The 18232-nt window shown below is 43.9% G+C and overlaps 1 protein-coding gene across 17 annotated transcripts in view; it reads right to left on the bottom strand.

Annotated features, from left to right (window-relative positions):
- frmd4a (FERM domain containing 4A) overlaps positions 1-18232 on the bottom strand; it is a 108240-nt gene that overhangs the window by 9455 nt on the left and 80553 nt on the right. For 11 of the 17 annotated variants that reach the window (XR_004574778.1, XR_003777444.2, XM_029114895.2 and 8 more), the window contains exons 5-16: positions 15320-15404; positions 14241-14297; positions 13886-13908; positions 11590-11673; positions 11441-11506; positions 11179-11236; positions 10801-10887; positions 5843-5919; positions 5170-5311; positions 4267-4408; positions 1232-1365; positions 1021-1143 (exon numbers count right to left, since the gene is read on the bottom strand). Coding sequence is in view for 15 of the 17 variants with exons in the window: in XM_029114895.2 (XP_028970728.2) it covers positions 1021-1143; positions 1232-1365; positions 4267-4408; positions 5170-5311; positions 5843-5919; positions 10801-10887; positions 11179-11236; positions 11441-11506; positions 11590-11673; positions 13886-13908; positions 14241-14297; positions 15320-15404 (1078 nt within the window). In the remaining 2 variants the exon portion in view is untranslated. The remainder of the gene's footprint in view (positions 1-1020; positions 1144-1231; positions 1366-4266; positions 4409-5169; positions 5312-5842; positions 5920-10800; positions 10888-11178; positions 11237-11440; positions 11507-11589; positions 11674-13885; positions 13909-14240; positions 14298-15319; positions 15405-18232) is intronic. The other 6 variants (XM_029114890.2, XM_029114896.2, XM_029114887.2 and 3 more) reach the window with 1 other exon arrangement.

The following is an 18232-nucleotide window of genomic DNA, read 5'->3' as shown; positions in this document are numbered from 1 at the left end:
ATGTTTTACTTTCTTTTACTATCTTTGTGAAAGTCAAAGAGACACGCATCCACGCAAAGACACAAGTGCCGACATCCACGCACGTTTGTTTTTCTATCCATGTTCCCTCTTCCCAAGCCCAAAACTTTAACCTTAATATTGTAATATTTATGCCTAAACGTAATCTGCCCCTAACATCTAACCCAAACTCTTAATGTTTAACCCAAAGGTACCCCATTTCTAACAACAATGCCAAAGTGTTTTACCCCAAACCCAAACCCTTAGCTGGAAATAACATTTTCCCTAGTGCCCTTACTTCAAGTTATTTTCCTTGTTTTACTGTTGTACTATCGTATCCTAGGTTAACAAAGTAAAACAAAGCCACATCCCACACACGAAGACACTTTCCTAAGGAGTGAGCGGTAATGTACTGAAGCAACATCTCCCCAGACGACCTCACTCTGGAGGAATCCCCCTCAAAAATAATCACTACATCCCACTGCCAGAATAACCCCAGAGTGTGTGTGTGTTTTCTGAGGTAACATGGTTTGACGTAGGCAGTATAAAACCTGAGATATTTTTGCTTGCCTGGTGGTTTATCATAGTGAGCCACTGGATTTGTTAGAATGCATATAACCTAAGACACACGCACTTTCTTTCTCTCTCCCACTATCACCACTTCCTGTGGTAAGGAACAGTCTATTTTAAGTCTGCCTAGTAGCACTGGAACATCTACTTCGTTCCCAATTGTAGGAGGCAACGATTCAGAAATGGAACTCTATACAGGAGGAATTGAGTGACCCAATGACCCAATTATTTAGGAATTGTTCTCCACCCAGTCCTAAACTTATAATCTAGGATCAGTTCTTCTTCACCCCAGTCTTAAACCAATCATATAGGATTATTACTCAACCTCCAGGCTTAAACCAATCATCTAGGATCGGTTGCCCACAATGTCTTAAACCTATCCATTACTTATCTCCAGAAGTGACAGCTGTCTCACATGGAGACTGTTGGCAATGTTTTACTGTATTTCCTGACCTCTCCTTTGGGCTGGATCTTGTGTTGGTCCAGTTTAAAGGCAGTGCCAATCTTCCTCCGGACTGTTGGAGGCTCCTCCCCTGGATCTAGTGGATACTCCTTAGGAAGCTTCCCTGTCAACTCCTAGAGAGAGAGGAACACACACAAAGGATCAATAATCATTCATTTGTGTGTAAGTGTATTTATGTGTGTCTTTGAGTATGCCTCTTACAGCCTCTCTGATGCAGATGTTCTTGAGTTCCTCTAGTCTCTGTTTGAGTGTCTCCTCCAGAGCCTCTTGCCTGGCCCTCAGGGCGGCCAGCATGTCCTTCTTAGCTGTCTGAGAACTGTCAGACTCCTGGGAACCTACACACACGTGCACAAACACACACACGTGCACACACACACACACACACACACACACACACACAAACACGTACAAAGAACTTAGCACTATACCTGGACCAAAAAGTATGTCTTCTTACGGTTACTTTACTGTACTTATACTCGCACACCCAAATACAGCCAAGACAATGCCATTGTCTGAGCCCAGCCTCCGGAGGGGGAGAGAGAACGAACGGGGGAGAGGGTCAGGCAGAACTGAGGGCACCTGCTGACCCCTCAGGATGTTTACAGGGAAGTGAGTGGAATGTGTTGATAAGGAGGTCTATGACTATGAGTGTGTGTGCGTGTGTGAGTGTGTATGTGGGTAACATTGTGCCATCCTCACAAACGCACGTGTGCACACACCCTTCGTGTCACGGTTCTACTACACACTGACAGGCTTCCAGTAACGACAACGTGCTAAATTAAGTCTGAAGTATCAGTGCTGGGCTGGAGCTAAAGCCTGTACACCCAATGGCACTCTTTCACTGCCTGGTCCATGGTTTGGGGTTTGTTTGTGGACCAGCGGCCTACTATCGAACTGCACTGGGGAAGAAGGCCTACAGAATATCACACCGATGAAAAATAATATGTGAGTTTGTGTTAGTGAAAAAAAACTGAAGGTAAAGGGAGAAAGAGAAGGAGGTACGTGAAGATATCCGAGGGGCAGAAATACGGAGAATCGATAACAAGAGAGAGCCCTTAGAGGGGTGATACAATGTAGTGGAGACCACTCCCTCTAACCATACTCATTGATTCCATAAGGCGTCAGCCGTGTGTGGAAATAGCTGGCCTGGGAACGACAGACAGGCAAGGCTGGCCCAAATTGTGCGCTCACTCACTCAAAACTTGTAGAACATTTAATACAAACATTATGACACCTCCAATGTGGGTGGACATAGCATTTGGAAAAACATCTATCACGTGGCAAAAATGGGATTCCACCCTGAAGTTGAAGTGTAGATTAAGAGCTCTGCACTCTGTGTTCCCACAGTCCCCTAACCTAGATAGAGGGTGGAGTTACTACCGTGTCCTATCAGAGATCTCTGTGGGCAATTCCAGGACACGCTCACCCTAAGCATCCAAAGCTACAATGTATACATTCGAACTGAAACCAAGTTCATTACTGTCTGTATTTTAGGGTACTGCCTTTGAATGACCAGGGTACGTTGGAAACCACACACATTTTGGACATACAGCAGGGTGCAAGGCCAAGTGTAAAATAAAGCATTTAAGTGAATCCTTTTCCAGTATCTGAAAGGGCTTCTTTTTTCTACTCCAAGGGGACTTGATCTGGAGCAAATACCTTCCAAACTTAAATGCTTTGCGTTTTATTTGCGTGTTGTCCCACAGTCTCCTGAAGATAACAGCCAACATGAAATGTGGTAGATAGAAATGTATCATATCTTCAGCAGCTTGCAAACTCAGCACATCGTGTGCTTGTTCTGGGATGCATTCTTAAGACTTTTATCAAATTAAATGCTAATATCCTAGCAATGTGTTTTTGTTCAGATTATCTTGGAAACTATATACTGAAATGCAGTTATTTGTATACCTTATAGTGTATTCTTATACTTTGCACAATAGATTTACAATATACAATATGTCTATTTCAGTCCATTTAAGATCCAACAACATTAAATGATCCCTTCTACAGTAATAATGGAAAACAACAATTCTTGTGTTCAGTGAAATGACAAATACTTTAAGCCAGTGTTTCCCAATCTTGGTCCTTGGGACCCAAAGGGGTGCATGTTTTTGATTTCGCCAAAGCACTCACACACTAGATTCAAATGACTTGATGATAGGTTGATTATGTCAATCAAGTGTGTTAGTGGTAGGGTAACATTTGAAACAAGTGTGTGAGTGCTAGGGGAAAAACACATTTTCACCCCTTTGGGTCCCAAGGACCAGGATTGGAAAACACTGCTTTAAGCAGACAACAATTTAATGTAAGATTTACAAAAATAAATTGTTTGGGGAATTTATAACATATGGGTTCAGTCTCCCCAAAACTCTTGCCCAATAAATGAAACATCAATAATGCATCCAATCACCTCAAATTCTCTGTGGGGTGTGGTGGTAGTGAGGTAATGCTTAATGGGGTGGGGTGGAAATGGGTTAATGTTGTATATGGTGGAATAGTAGGTGGGGTAATATCCTGGTGGTAGAGTGGTAGGGCTCTATGGGTTTGAGTAGTAGGGTGGTAATGCACAGTGGGGTTGATGATAGTGAGGAAATGCTCTATGATTGAGTGGTAGTGTGGTTGGGCTCTATGATTGAGTGGTAGTGTGGTTGGGCTCTAAGGGGTTGAGTGGTAGTGTGGTAATACTCTAAGGGCATGAGTAATAGTGTGGTAGGGCTCCATGGGGTTGAGTGGTAGGGCTCTATGGGGTTGAGTGGTAGTGTGGTAGGGCTCTATGGGCATGAGTGGTAGTGTGGTAGGGCTCTATGGGGTTGAGTGGTAGTGTGGTAGGGCTCTAAGGGGTTGAGTGGTAGTGTGGTAATACTCTAAGGGCATGAGTAATAGTGTGGTAGGGCTCCATGGGGTTGAGTGGTAGCGCTCAATGGGGTTGAGTGGTAGTGTGGTAGGGCTCTATGGCCATGAGTGTTAGTGTGGTAGGGCTCTATGGGGTTGAGTGGTAGTGTGGTAGGGCTCTATGGGCATGAGTGGTAGTGTGGTAGGGCTCTATGGGGTTGAGTGTTAGTGTGGTAGGGCTCTATTGGCATGAGTGGTGGTGTGTTAGGGCTCTATGGGGTTGAGTGGTAGCTTGGTAGGGCTCTATGGGGTTGAGTGGTAGTGTGGTAGGGCTCTATGGGGTTGAGTGGTAGTCTGGTAGGGCTGTATGGGCATGAGTGGTAGTGGTGTGCAGTGACACTTACCTGAGGAGAGCAGACTGCCAGAGCTACCACTGATGATCTTGCCCTTGCTTCCCATGTTTGCCAGTTTAGATGTCTTCAGAGTGCCAGTTTCTGTGAGGTCAATGGCTATCTCACTGAGACTACGAGCTGCATGGATCTTAGACTGGAAATACATAAACACAGATGTTAAATAATTATACAACACAGTATTTCTGCTAGATTCTACTGATACATTTTGCTAGTTCCTTTATGGGGTTATGTCCAACTGTGAATTCTACTCAATGCATCCTTAAACGAAGCTGAAGAAGATTTGGTCTAAAGTGCCTTACTAAGGCTTGACAACAAAATACAACTTCCAAAGAAGGCAACTATTTATTATCTAAACCTCTTATCATCATTTTGATGTCACAAAACATATTTTTGATGCAGTATAATGATAACTAGCTAGTTAATATTGAGAGGAGTCCACCGAAATGTATCAGTGCTAGCTAATCTTGACAGACTTTGCAAGGGTTAGAATGGGAGAAACATCTTCCTGCGTTAGAAAGAGGATCTTTTAAAATTGGCCAATTCATTTTCACTGCAATGTGAAAGGGATACTCTTTTCTTAATCATTGTAGAATTATTCATTGTTATATATTGCATTAACATAATGCTAACTGTAAAAAAAAATTACAAATGTAATCAAAGATCTTCCCATTAAACATTTGCCAAAAACAGTGTACAAAACTGTTCTAGTATAGAACTTAATATCTATTTAAAAAACTCCCATTCTAGAAACCCACGCACATTCTAATTTAGAACCCCATTCCATCTTAAAATCTCCCACACTTTCCAGAACCCCATTTTCACTCTTCAACCTCACTGTTATTCTAGAACCTCAGCAGACTCCTTCTAAAACCCCTCACCGGTTCCGTTTGTTACCTTGCTCTGTTTGCGGTCCAGGTAGAACTGGTGTTGGCTAATGGCCATGGCCCAAATGGACTTGATGAGTGCAGGACAGGCGTACCAGGTGTGGACAGCTATACCACTGTGGCCAAACGTCCTTCTGGTCACCGACGCCCTACAGTAAAAACGGACACAAGGCCTCCTTATACACACTGAATAAACACACACAACACATGAAATGAACGAACAGATACACAAACTACAGGTACCCCACAACCTACAGCAGGACCAGCCATCCTTTAACAACAGCCTAGCAGAGTGATGGTCCGCAGTCCCACACAAGTTGCCTGTCATCATGATGTGATTTACTGTACACTGTTTAGATAGAAATACATCTCTATCTACAGCCCACGTTAATTCCTGCATCCATCTTCTACTCTCTCACTCTCTGAAATGTTAAATAAACAACAGTGTGTTACTATTGGTGGTTATACTATTTCTGTGTCAGCCTCTGAATGTTTTTTCTAATGCCACGATGCGGTGAAGCAGACACTCTCCCTGTGCATGTCTGTGACTTTAACCCCTGATCATTCTAACCCCAAATATAACTCACACTAAATGTAACCCCTATTACTGGAGAAATGTCAACACAAGGATGGTTAAAAACAGATCCCACACACGTGTACTTAGATGTGTGTTATATATTTACCTTCTGGGGTCGTGAACTTCCACGGAGAACTTCTTCTCTCTGAAGTACAGGTTCTCCAGCTGACGCCATTGGAACACCTGATGAGACACACGCACAAAAACATACAGACATACCTTTCAACTGAGAAACACTCAAGGAACATGCCATCATCCAGAAATGCAAACTCAAGATCAATGACAATACAGGCTTGAGAATGCAGAAACAGACTCCCTAAACCCATACTAAGCCAAGCCTGGTTTCACAACACACCAAAAACAGAAAGAAAAGAAGAGTAGACAGAGAGGAGGTGAAGACGAGAGAGGGAGGAGAGAAGGAGGACCTGAGGTAAGGGTCTCTGATCAGATCCAGACCCAGCGGTCTCGTCCATAACTCTTCTCCCCTCTGAATGAACTCAACCCTAAGAGCGAGAGGTTATCCCTCATCAGCTTGCCTTTTATCTTCCCTTTTTTTCCATCTTCTTTATGAACCATCAGATCGTCTTTAAATAAAATCCTGCAGGCAAGAAAGGTTCCTATGTATATATATATGTTATTTATATACGTGTGTTAAATCGTCCCAGGCGCAGAAGTTCTGAGTCGGCGGGTGTTCACCATCCATAGGCAAGTGTGTGTCCAGTAATGTTTCCTTCTCTCCTGTAGCCAGGCTAAGACCCTCCCCTCTCTCCCTCCCCCTGACCCCTCCTGCCTCCCTCAGGGAATCTGCTTCCTGCTCAGGGCTCTGTGGCTGGGAGGGAGGGAGGGTATGGGGGAGAGGGTGGCCCCACCATACTGAGAACTTTTGCTTTGTTTAGTCAGCCAGTCCCCCTCTTTACACACACACACACACACACACGATCTGAGTCTGTTTCTCGTTACACAGACTGAGAGCAGAGTCTGATAGTGTTCCACTTTAATGCACACCCCAACCATAATGCTGCTAGATATTTACATCCACAGAGATGGTTGAGGGAACGGTAAACACACACAAACTGTACGACAACAGGACCAACCTATCAGAGGACAGAGTGGAGAAGGGAGGGGGCGGGGGGACGGCGGAAGGGAGGGTGAGGGGGGGCACAGTCCAGGAATTTTAACAGCCTGGGAAAACAATGGAGAGGAGAAAAGGGGGAGAAGATGAAGAAAAATATGTATAAACAGAGTTGGGACTAAGACTGGGTGAGCATGCATACGTGTGTGTGTGTGTGTGTTTGCATGTGAGAGAATCAGTTATCACACTCGGGGTAGTGTACAGTCAATGGAGTATGAAGACCTAATGTAGCGTGGTGCTAAAAATAGCAGGGAGATAAGGTGTGTGTGATTACTGATAGGGAGAGTGGAACTGCTTTCTAGCACCAGAGTGTTTGACCCACACAAACTCTCCAAAAAACAGGTTGAGGGGTGGGTGGGCCCCATCTTACCAACTCAACACGATGACACTAGCGTCAAATTAACTGACAGCAGTACATCCAAGGAGGACTACTGGAACCCGGTTTGCTAGTGCTACACCAAGCCAAAATAAAACTGTCCAGGAAAGAGGTGAATGTTGCATTTGTCTGAGCTATATGCTGAGGGATCCTGCTGGAACTAAAGCAGGGCCGCCTCTAATCTCTCTAGCCCTGTTGGGTCATTTAAGGATCTAAGCCTTTGGACCATGTCTCAGGAATACCTGGCCTCTTATCTCCTAGGCCCGGTTCCACGTTTACCTGGTTGGGTTGATGATCTGGCTTCTGTCTGGAGACTCTGGATACACTTACAGACCAGATGTGGAAATATACTGATGAATGAAAAGGTAACGTAGCTACTCTTATCATCTCCAAACGACACAGCCTGAATAGGACTGGTCACCCCTCAGAGACAGGGCTCCTAGGTTTCTTCCCAGGTTCTGTCCCTAGGTGTAAGCACTCTGCGAAAGCTATTGATGTTGAACGGGCTTTATGAAACCCATTAGACTGATCGATTTCCATGCTGTAACTAGCCTGCCCGCTACACCACAGTAAGTGTCCCCAGAAGGACATTCACCTCCAGCAGAACCCCGTGTCGGCCTCCTGGGTGTTACGTGTGGTACACCAGCTGTGTCCAACATGTCAATCAAATGCTATGCATAGCCAGCTAGACCAAAACGGTGGCAAAAGGTATATGTTAAAGATCCACTCCACACATACAGCACGTAGCCAGGTGAGGCATGGGTGACATTTTGGGCAATGGCACTGTAGGTGTGATCAAGGCCATAAAGTTTTGATTTATTTTAGTGAAGCAGTTATCTTGGCTTGGTTTGTTAGCTAACGGCAACAACATTTAGCCCTCAAAACAATTAGTCAGAATAAGTCAACATAACTCTGTACTTCATTCTGTTTTTCACTGGAGGTCTTATTCACGCTAAGAGGTTAAGAGCAGCAGTTCAGGCATTACACAATAATTACACAAGAACAAATGTTACGCTTTGCAGTCCGAACTAGCAACTTCCTATGGAAGGAAAGTGAAAGCTTAAGTGTTCTTTGGCCAGCTTGTAAACACACACCATGTGACCGAGTACCACTGATAAACATCTTAATGAACAATGTGACGTGATACTAATGTACTCCACTAGTTGACTGACTACAGTGATTCAATAAAAACGTAGCTATAAATATTAAAATGTAATACCACCTTTCTAAGAAATAGTTTAACAACAGACTAACAGTGGTTGTTAACGAGAGGCCTTGGTCCAGGTTGAGGTGAAAGGCTTCTGGACCGTGAGCTCCAGGGGCAGGCTACTATCCATAGTTGCAGACGATGAACGCAGTCCATACTCCCGTTTTAGAGAAAGGCTTATGAAAATAACAACACAATGACAAATGAAACCGATTTTGATATAAAACAAGCTTCAGTAAACAGGCTGGGTTTATGTGAGGAGTTATAGAAGTGTATTTTTAGTAAACAGCATTAGAGAAACGTATAGAATAATCTGAACAGTAATATCAGACGGACATGCTGAATCTCTCCTTCGACACAGCACTAAGAACGCCAAAACGTGTGTGATTGTGTACAAAGAAAAGGTCATGCCCTAGAGAGTTTGACGCCCCTAGGGGATCCCAATGTGTTTGTACGGAGAATAGAATGGACTAAAATGGCTCAGTAATGCTGGAGTGAAGCCAAGGTCTATTCCAGTACAGACCTGGAATAGACGAACCTACATTCTCAGCAGACTAACTTAGCAGCGGTTCCCGGTTCCTCTCACCATTCCTAGAAAAGCTGGAGGGTTGTTAAGGTGGGGTTGTCGAATATCACCAGGCCTGTTCTCCAATCCGGTGGTATCAAGATGGGGTCTACAGATCAGGAACTGCAGGGGGTCCGCAGCCACACAAAATATCTGTTCTTAACCCTGGGTCGCTGGTATACACGGGGCCCTCGCCTCAAAATGTTTTTTTTATGTGTGTGTGTGAGGTAAAAAGGAGAATGAACTCATTAAAACACACTCTTTGCTCCTTGCTGTTTGGTAATGTGATATATACCAGATCCACCGATCAACACACTAGCTAGAAGAGATACACATAGGGTGAATCCCTCCTGAGAAAACCTCCATTCTTTCAATTCAAATAAATTCCTCAGTCAGCAGGACACTTTTTTCACTGCTGGAGCTTCCCCTGTTACTAAATCATCAGCACTGCCGTAGTCACTGGAAAACCATAATCTCTGGATAACTGAACTCACTAACAAGACTTATTTACCGGCTGTGGTTTCTCTCTGTCCCTCCCTACTGATGACTGTGTGTGGTAGAGGAAGTAAGGGCTAGTGATTAAACAGTCAGACAGCCTCAGAGTGGCGGTCTACCCTATAGGATGTCCCCTAGTAAAACTATACCAACAGAAATGCAGCTTCCACAGAAAACATGTTCCTGAGGTGAAACTCTCAAACATACACACACAAGCTGCTATTTAATAGAATAGTGTGTATATGTGCAAGTTTGTGGATCGTTTCTTTGACCTTTGTTTTCTCACATGATGCATCGCATCCAAGAAATCTTCTGGTAGGACAATCTGATTAGCAGCTTACAGCTTAGCAATAAACACAGCTAAAACACAGCCTCTACATAGCCTTTTACTGGGTCTCCATGTTCAATCAAAACATGAAACATAAAAAACAGAAGAATAGTAATTTATAAAGGGCTTTTCTTATGGCTTTGCCTGCACTGCTCTGGCCTAAACAACAATAGAGTGGAGAAGTCAGAACATCAAGTCCTGAACCTCCCTTATTTCGACTTCCCCTCTGAGCACAATCACTCTATTGTAGCACCCACCGCATTCATCCTGGCATGCCACGCTGCCACGCTGCCCGCTGCCCGCCTGTGTGTGTGCTGAACATCTACAAATACGAATGATCCAAGAAGGCCCTGGTTTCCAAAGAGTGCTTTCAATCTGATACTAACATTAGAATCTAACTCCAGTTACTCAAATGAAACATTTTGAAAGGAATGTGAAGACAGTCACATACAGTACACACACAACAAAAACACACACACAAACACGCACGCACGCAGTCTGTATCCGGACTGAAGGGTCAGTGTGTGCGTTTGGGTGTGTTTGTTTGAACGTACAGCTCCGGAAAAAATTAAGAGACCACCGCACCTATTTATTTCCTTTCCAAAAAAGTTGAAAAGGAAGGCTTTGAGTGAGGAATTTCAATTTGCAGTGGTCTCTTAATTTTAACCTTTCTGTTCCTCATTCAAAACATTCCTTTTCAAAGGTGCAGTGGTCTCTTCCTTTTTCCCAGAGCTGCCAGTCGAAACGACTTTTCATACAGCAGAAAACCTGGTACGTTAGTAAGGTCGAAGGTGAGAGGTGAAATGTTACAAACTACCAGCAGACAGATGGGAAGACAGGGTGTTTAATCTGTGTCACAGCAGCACACAGGAGGTTATGAAAGGGAGGGAGGGCAGAGACAGACAGTCTCCACTTCTATCCACTGTCATTGACATGAGAGAGATCAGAGTCGGGCTCTTACCTTCCTGGGTTTCACTTTGTCCTGGTAGTCATACTGGAAGATTCCTTTATAACTCAGGCCCAGCCACCATGGGATGCCCTGCTTATCCTGGCACACAGAGAGGAAAAACCTATCAGAGGGTGATATATGTGTACTCCTTCACCCACCCACTCATCCCAAACACCCCCTCACCACTCACTCACCCCCCCAAAAAACTCACCCACTCACTCATCCCAAACACCCCCTCAACCACCCACTCACTCATCCCAAACACCCCCTCACCACCCACTCACCCCCCCAAAAAAACTCACCCACTCACTCATCCCAAACACCCCTGACTTCCCCATAAATCCCACAAGCCCCAGAGAGAGTGAACAGCAGTAAGTGATAAAGCTGTACCTTCACAGCGTAGTAATGTACTCCATATGTAGGCAGTGACTCTACAATGCTCATATAACTATAGGGGACAGATAGAAGGGGAGACAGAGAGAGATATTAGTTAGAGCTCAGGAGCTCACAATGATCAGCTTTACAGCATTACTGTAGGAGGAAGCATCAAAAAAACACACACACACAGATATGTGGATAGACACTCAACATTTAAGAGATGAACACACACACATACACACACACACACACACACAAACCCCTCCCCCCTTACTTGACAATGGCCTGGCCTCTGGACTGTCCACTTAGCTTTTTGTAGTGTTCTATAACCCGGTCCTCACTGGAACAGACAGATCACACAGCATGTCAGGGGCCCGGTCACACAGACAATCACTGCTGGACCAATCACAGGCCAGGACTCACCAGTAGGCCAAAGATGGATGTTCCTTTAAGGCCTGAGTTGGCAGAGCTGGAAGTTTCTTAAGGTCTGACCTGGTCACGTCATTACTGCAACACACAGAAACACACACTTCAGTACTGCAACGCACAGACACACACAGTTCAGTCTGCAACACACAGAAACACTTTAATGCTATGTGCTAGAGACAGACTGGTATTAGTGATGTTAACCTCATCACAGGTGGCTGTAATAATGGGAGATACGTCCACAATGATGTATTGACATTAATCCAGAGGGATTTCCTCATGAGTCACTAGGGCCAGATATATTGACAGAGTGGGCGGAGCTAATGCTGCCCTGTTGTGTTTCAGGGGGACTGATGAGAAAGTCACACAGCTGGTTGGGCGTTGTCTACGGTACAGCTGCCGAGAGAGACAGACAGACAGAAAAACAGACAGAGGAATTGAGAGTGAAAGACAGAGAGAGAGAGAGAGAGAGAGAGATAGAAAAAGATAGAAAGAGAGAGAGAGCGACAGACATAGAAAGCGTCATAGTCATAAAGCCCTCAGTAATCCCCTAACCCTGTGAGCCCCCAGGGACTGAGACAGGGGGAAAGCCCTGGAAACATGACAGCCAACACTCTGGAAATACACAGTAACACTCTGCTAATGTTTAATCTAGAGCAATGGTCCGCAATCCCCACCCCTGCATCTGGATGCCACAGGCCCAACAATACGGTAATATTTATGTGGTATGGGATGTCTGTAGAGACCAAATTACACAAAACTATGTCTCTGGCCTTCACCCAATCCATGTCTTCCTCTTATGTGTGTGTTGATGAGTGTGTGTGTGTGACATTCCAGAGCTCTGTGGGAAGCCATGTTATTTATGTCTCCTCTAAGGAGGAGGAAATGGGGTCAAAGGTGAACACTGTTCGACCTTCTCCTCTACCCTGGCCTAACAGACTTGAGAAGAGTCCTTACCCTGGACCTTTGGAAGAGCAGAAAACAGACGTGTGTTTTTAAGTGAAAAGGCTGTGCAACCGATGTTCACATTAAAGACAGGAATGCAAAAACACCACTGGAAATAAACAAACTCAAAACGTTATGTACTTGCCCATACGTTGACGAAATACGTAATTCTGTCAACCCACGTTTTCACTCTGATATTACTAACCAATGCTTACTGTCCAAACTGAAGCAGTGGATGACTTTTCATGCGTCACAAAGTGTGAAACTTTAGACGACAAACACTTTTAAAGGCTCATCACGTAACCAGGCAGCTGTGGTCTTAACTACACCTTCCCTTGCCACCTGACCAGGTCACACTGCTCTCTCTCTTAATTGGCTAGCCGTCACGTACTGTGTAGCCCTGTCACACATGCACACACGCTGCAATGAACTACACCCCACTGACCCCATCTTAAGCCGGGCACTTCAAGGCTGGGTGGAGTGAGTGAATCAGGGTACTGGAGGATGGGAGAAGATGAGAGAGGAGGACAGGAGAAACAAAACGAGGAGATCAGCACACAATGGCTGCTTGTGTGAGAGGACAGAGAGGGGGTGGGTCGGTGATATGCCTCGCTGCTCTGGGGGCCCCAGAGGGCCCCGGACAGGACAGACAGCCCCCCTACACGGGTTCTATTGTTCCTCAGTAGCACACACACCTTTCTACTATTCAATGAAGCTCAGAATTGACTATTACTATTGTTCAATTTAAAGATCTCCACTACCCTACCTGACACGCATGTAAAACTGTTGTTTTCATTTAAATTACACCGTCAGAATATTTTGTCCTTATTTTTAAGGACAAAATATTGGGAGGTTATGTTCTTGTGACATAGTGAGGTCTAGGAGGGTAAAACAGTTATCATAAAAGACAGTGCAGACACAAACAAATGCTTCTTATCCTGTTAGGGACAAAGATTATTTCCTATGTCTCCTATCCCCTAACCCTGAACTTAACCCTAATTCTAACCTAACATATAACATCTTTTCGTTTTGTTTCCTCAATTCTCTCCTAAACCCAGACCCTGCTGGCCAACTGCATGGCTCTCCATTAGACCCCTGGGTTAATCCACGAGCAGGACACAGAATGATGCAGTTACCCAGTTATAACACTAAACCTAGTTTTGAGTTTAACCTAAGCCCTAAACCTAATTCCTAAGATGAATATAGCCCTTTTCTTTGGGGGCACCCAACTGTCAGGTGTTACTATGTTTTGGGCCCTTTTGGTCACAACATGTATTGTAAAATTCGGATCATATTAAAGCCAGGTCCACACAAACACACACCAGAGAGACATCACAGCTGTTCTTACCTGGTGAAGTCTCCTTTAGCCTCCTAAAGACAGAGACAGGAAGAGAGGTATTTAAACATACTGTACAGTAGACTGGAGGGGATTGAGAGAGGCTGTTTCTGGGTCAGGTAGTCTGACAGAGAATGTTTATGTCTACTGTGTTGAAACAGAAATGTTATCGTTTTAAAGGCCAGCAGATCCTTGACACATCTGTCCTTGACACACACATACACACACACACACACACACACACAAATATGCTGCAGACACAAAGACAGAAACACACTCAATCCTGGAGCCAAGGTAGGACAATAGGACATGGTGTTGTGTGCGTGTCTCTGTTTGTGTTTCAAAACTAGCTGTGTAACTGACTTACCTGCAGGATATAGGAGGCCAGCTCAAACACCACCTCACTCTCCACCTCAATGAGCTCCTGAGAGAGATAGACAGAGACGGAGCGAGGCGGAGTCGGGGGGTGAAAACATTAGATGAAAGACATTCTATGTTTCTGCATGGACATTCTAGTCAAACCCATTCACACAGAGCTACACACATCCCTACGATTCTGTCCCTAACGGCTGCTTCCTGTGATGCTTCACTGTGTCATGCAGCCCATCCTTCCATTGCGGACCTCTTGTGATCTCTTGGTGGGGGGTTGTGGCTCTGCTTCAGCTCTCACATTATTAACACTGTCATAGGACTCATAGGGCAGACAGAACGAGGGAATTCAGTGGTGACTCACAATTTCCTCTCTCTCTCTCTCTCTCTTTGTTTTCCCATCCTGTTTATTGAGATGGGAAATACTGAAACTGGGCCTACTCACAAGGAAGGGGTCAGACGTAAGTTTGTGTGTGTGTGTGTGTGTGTGTGTCTTAGGGGTTAAGTGGTGACCAAAGTGGTCAGGTATGTAAGGAATGTTCAGTATGTGGCCCCTGGAAGTGAATTGGTTAAGACATGAGACCTCTGAATGAATCACAACACTGATTACACTGCCACCCAGTTGGACTCTCACCATTGGGTTGAGGCCTAGTAGTGTGCGTGCGTGAGTGGGTGTGTTCATATAACATCTGAGCGTGTCTGTGTGTGTGGTCCAGTGTTGAACTTACATCAGCAGAGACAGGATATGACTAACTAAAATCACTCTGCAACAGAACTCTAATGTATTTAAAACTGAACACATTTTGATCAATATAAGTGCGAATGGAGACTCTTCATAAGTGTGTGTTGACCAGCCTCTCTTTACAGTCCACCTGGTCTGGTGTGGGTACTGGCGCTGTTAGCAGAAGCTAATGCTGTCTTTTTCTAACCTGGGGAATGGGACATTTCTTCAAGCACCACACTGATCCGACACACAAAATCTGCTCAGTCCTGGTGCCGTTATGATGATGACAGGGAGAATGATGAAATCACCAGAAGATGAATTATGAACAAAAGTACTGTTCATGATGCACATACCTTGTATATGCACGACTTAGCATTGAGGAAGAAAAGTTCGATGGTAGCATTGTCCTTCAGGTAGGAAATGCTCTCTATGTAGAACCTGTAAAGAACGGAAACATAAAATACATTTCAGTATGATAGACCATGACAATGTGCTACATAGACTCAATCTGCCCTCAGGCTGTGGCAGAACAGCAGTGAATAAATTGTCCACTAGAGGTCATCAGACATTTGGCTCCACAGTCCCAAAACCCTTTATATGATACAGGGCAACAATCCAGCAAAGCAAGCACACACACAAACACAGATACACATTACACAGAGAAAACACACACAATCAGTGCAAATGTGCACATGATGCATTTTATACAATGGCTTTCTGGCTGGATGGCTGCATCATCAGCAGTGTACAGGCTGGGAAACACAGTAACCTACTTATAGGGAGCTACTGTAACAGTAGAATGTAGTATCAAAAGATGAAGGTATTATAGTTACTGTAACAGTAGAATGTAGTATCAAAAGATGAATGAATTATAGTTACTGTAACAGTAGAATGTAGTATCAAAAGATGAAGGTATTATAGTTACTGTAACAGTAGAATGTAGTATCAAAAGATGAAGGTATTATAGTTACTGTAACAGTAGAATGTAGTATCAAAAGATGAAGTTATTATAGTTACTGTAACAGTAGAATGTAGTATAAAGAGATGAAGGTATTATAGTTACTGTAACAGTATAATGTAGTATCAAAAGATGAAGGTATTATAGTTACTGTAACAGTAGAATGTAATATAAAGAGATGAAGGTATTATAGTTACTGTAACAGTAGAATGTAGTATTAAGAGATGAAGGTATTATAGTTACTGTAACAGTAGAATGTAGTATATAAAGAGGGATGTATTATTACAGAGCGTTCTACATCTTTGATGGGTGCTGAAACAGATTCTAAAGTCTAAAAAGTCTAAAACTCTGTACTTGTACTCATTTAGTCATGATACTTACATATGATTAAACCTGAACTTGTGTTCCATCTTCCACAGTAATTCACTCATGTTAAAATGAATTAGTCCACTTTTAACTTTTGACCATCAATATTGCTGCAGCAGCTGTAGAATTTAAAAACTCCACCAATGACAACTGAGTGATGGAGGAGCAACCCATGAAAAGAGAGACTGGGAGGTTTTATAGCAGCTACTTCAGATACGTTTGCATACACAGCTGCTCTGGGCAGTAACATCTGATAAAGGATTCAGCTCTGACATTTTGTCTCTCTTATTCTAGGTCAGTATCGTAATTTCCCGCTTATGCACAGATTTTGAAAGAAAAACTCAACAGCAGAGGCTGATAGATGGGTGTGGCTAATACGCGAGATTACATGTTTAAAACCGTTTCCAATGGCCAACCTTTTCACAGATAATTGTTTGACAACGTAGAGGTCTCAGTGTAAATTCAATATAAATCCCAATATAAAGATTTGTGGTGGGCATATGGATATATTACAGTGTATGTCATCAGTAGCTATAACAGTAATAATAGCCACAGTATTATTATGTTGTATGCACAACGATGGCAAGACCCTGAACACAACCTCATGTATTTGATAGAGATCTGTCCTTTGTTCCGCCAACAACGCGTTGCAAAATGCCCTCGTCTAAGACATTTGCAAAGACAGAAAGCATTCTGTCATGGGGACATGAAAGAATGAACAACGCCGAAAAACACTGTTCAGCACTGTGCGTAACCTTTACTTAGCTGCATAGAAAGGCCGGACACATTCTCTTCAGATCCTGTACCTTTTATTCCCACTACAATGACCTCACGTACTGAAGTAAATGCACATGTACACACGCATGCGGGCACAAACACAGGCTTAGGAGGTGTGTTATGTAAGAGAGCGGCCATTGTCAGTGCAGAACAAAGGGACTGGCAGGCCAGAGGACTGGTTTAATACCCCTGCTTCTGTGGATCAGAACAGCCCCACTGTAAAAAAGCTTTGGTCAATGTTACCATACATCCAACTATCTAAGAAAACATACAGCTACCATACATTAATGGTGGTTGTTATAATGCAGGCGAACAATGTACGGTGAGGGTAAAAAGTCTTTGATCCTCTGCTGATTTTGCCCGCTGACAAAGAAATGATCAGTCTATAATTTTAATGGTAGGTTTATTTGAATAGTGAGAGACAGAAAAATGCATGTCAAAGATGTTATAAATTGATTTGCATTTTAATGAGTGAAATAAGTATTCGACCCCTCTGCAAAACATGACTTAGTACATGGTGGCAAAACCCTTGTTGGCAATCACAGAGGTCAGATGTTTTGTTTTAGTTGGCCACCAGGTTTGCACACATTTCAGGAGGGATTTTGTCCCACTCCTTTTTGAAGATCTTCTCCAGGTCATTAAGGTTTCGAGGCTGACGTTTGGCAACTCGAACCTTCAGCTCCCTCCACAGAGTTTCTATGGGATTAAGGTCTGGAGACAGGCTAGGTCACTCCAGGACCTTAATGTGCATTTTCTTGAGCCACACCTTTGTTGCCTTGGCCGTGTGTTTTGGATCATTGTCATGCTGGAATACCCATCCCACGACCCATTTTCAATGCCCTGGCTGAGGGAAGGAGGTTCTCACCCAAGATTTGACAGTACATGGCCCCGTCCATTGTCCCTTTGATGCAGTGAAGTTGTCCTGTCCTCTTAGCAGAAAAACACCCCCAAAGCATAATGTTTCCACCTCCATGTTTAACGGTGGGAATGGTATTCTTGGGGTCATAGTCATTATTCCTCCTCCTCCAAACACAGCGAGTTGAGTTGATGCCAAAGAGCTCGATTTTTGGTCTCATCTGTCTCAACACTTTCACCCAGCTCTCCTCCGAATCATTCAGATGTTCATTGGCAAACCTCAGACGGGCCTGTAGATGTGCTTTCTTGA

The sequence above is a fragment of the Esox lucius genome, chromosome 19 (genome assembly GCF_011004845.1).
Source record: "Esox lucius isolate fEsoLuc1 chromosome 19, fEsoLuc1.pri, whole genome shotgun sequence".
In the NCBI taxonomy this organism is placed as follows: Eukaryota; Metazoa; Chordata; class Actinopteri; order Esociformes; family Esocidae; genus Esox; species Esox lucius.
The sequence above is the reverse complement of the archived record's forward strand: the minus strand, read 5'-3'. Positions and strand labels throughout refer to the sequence as shown.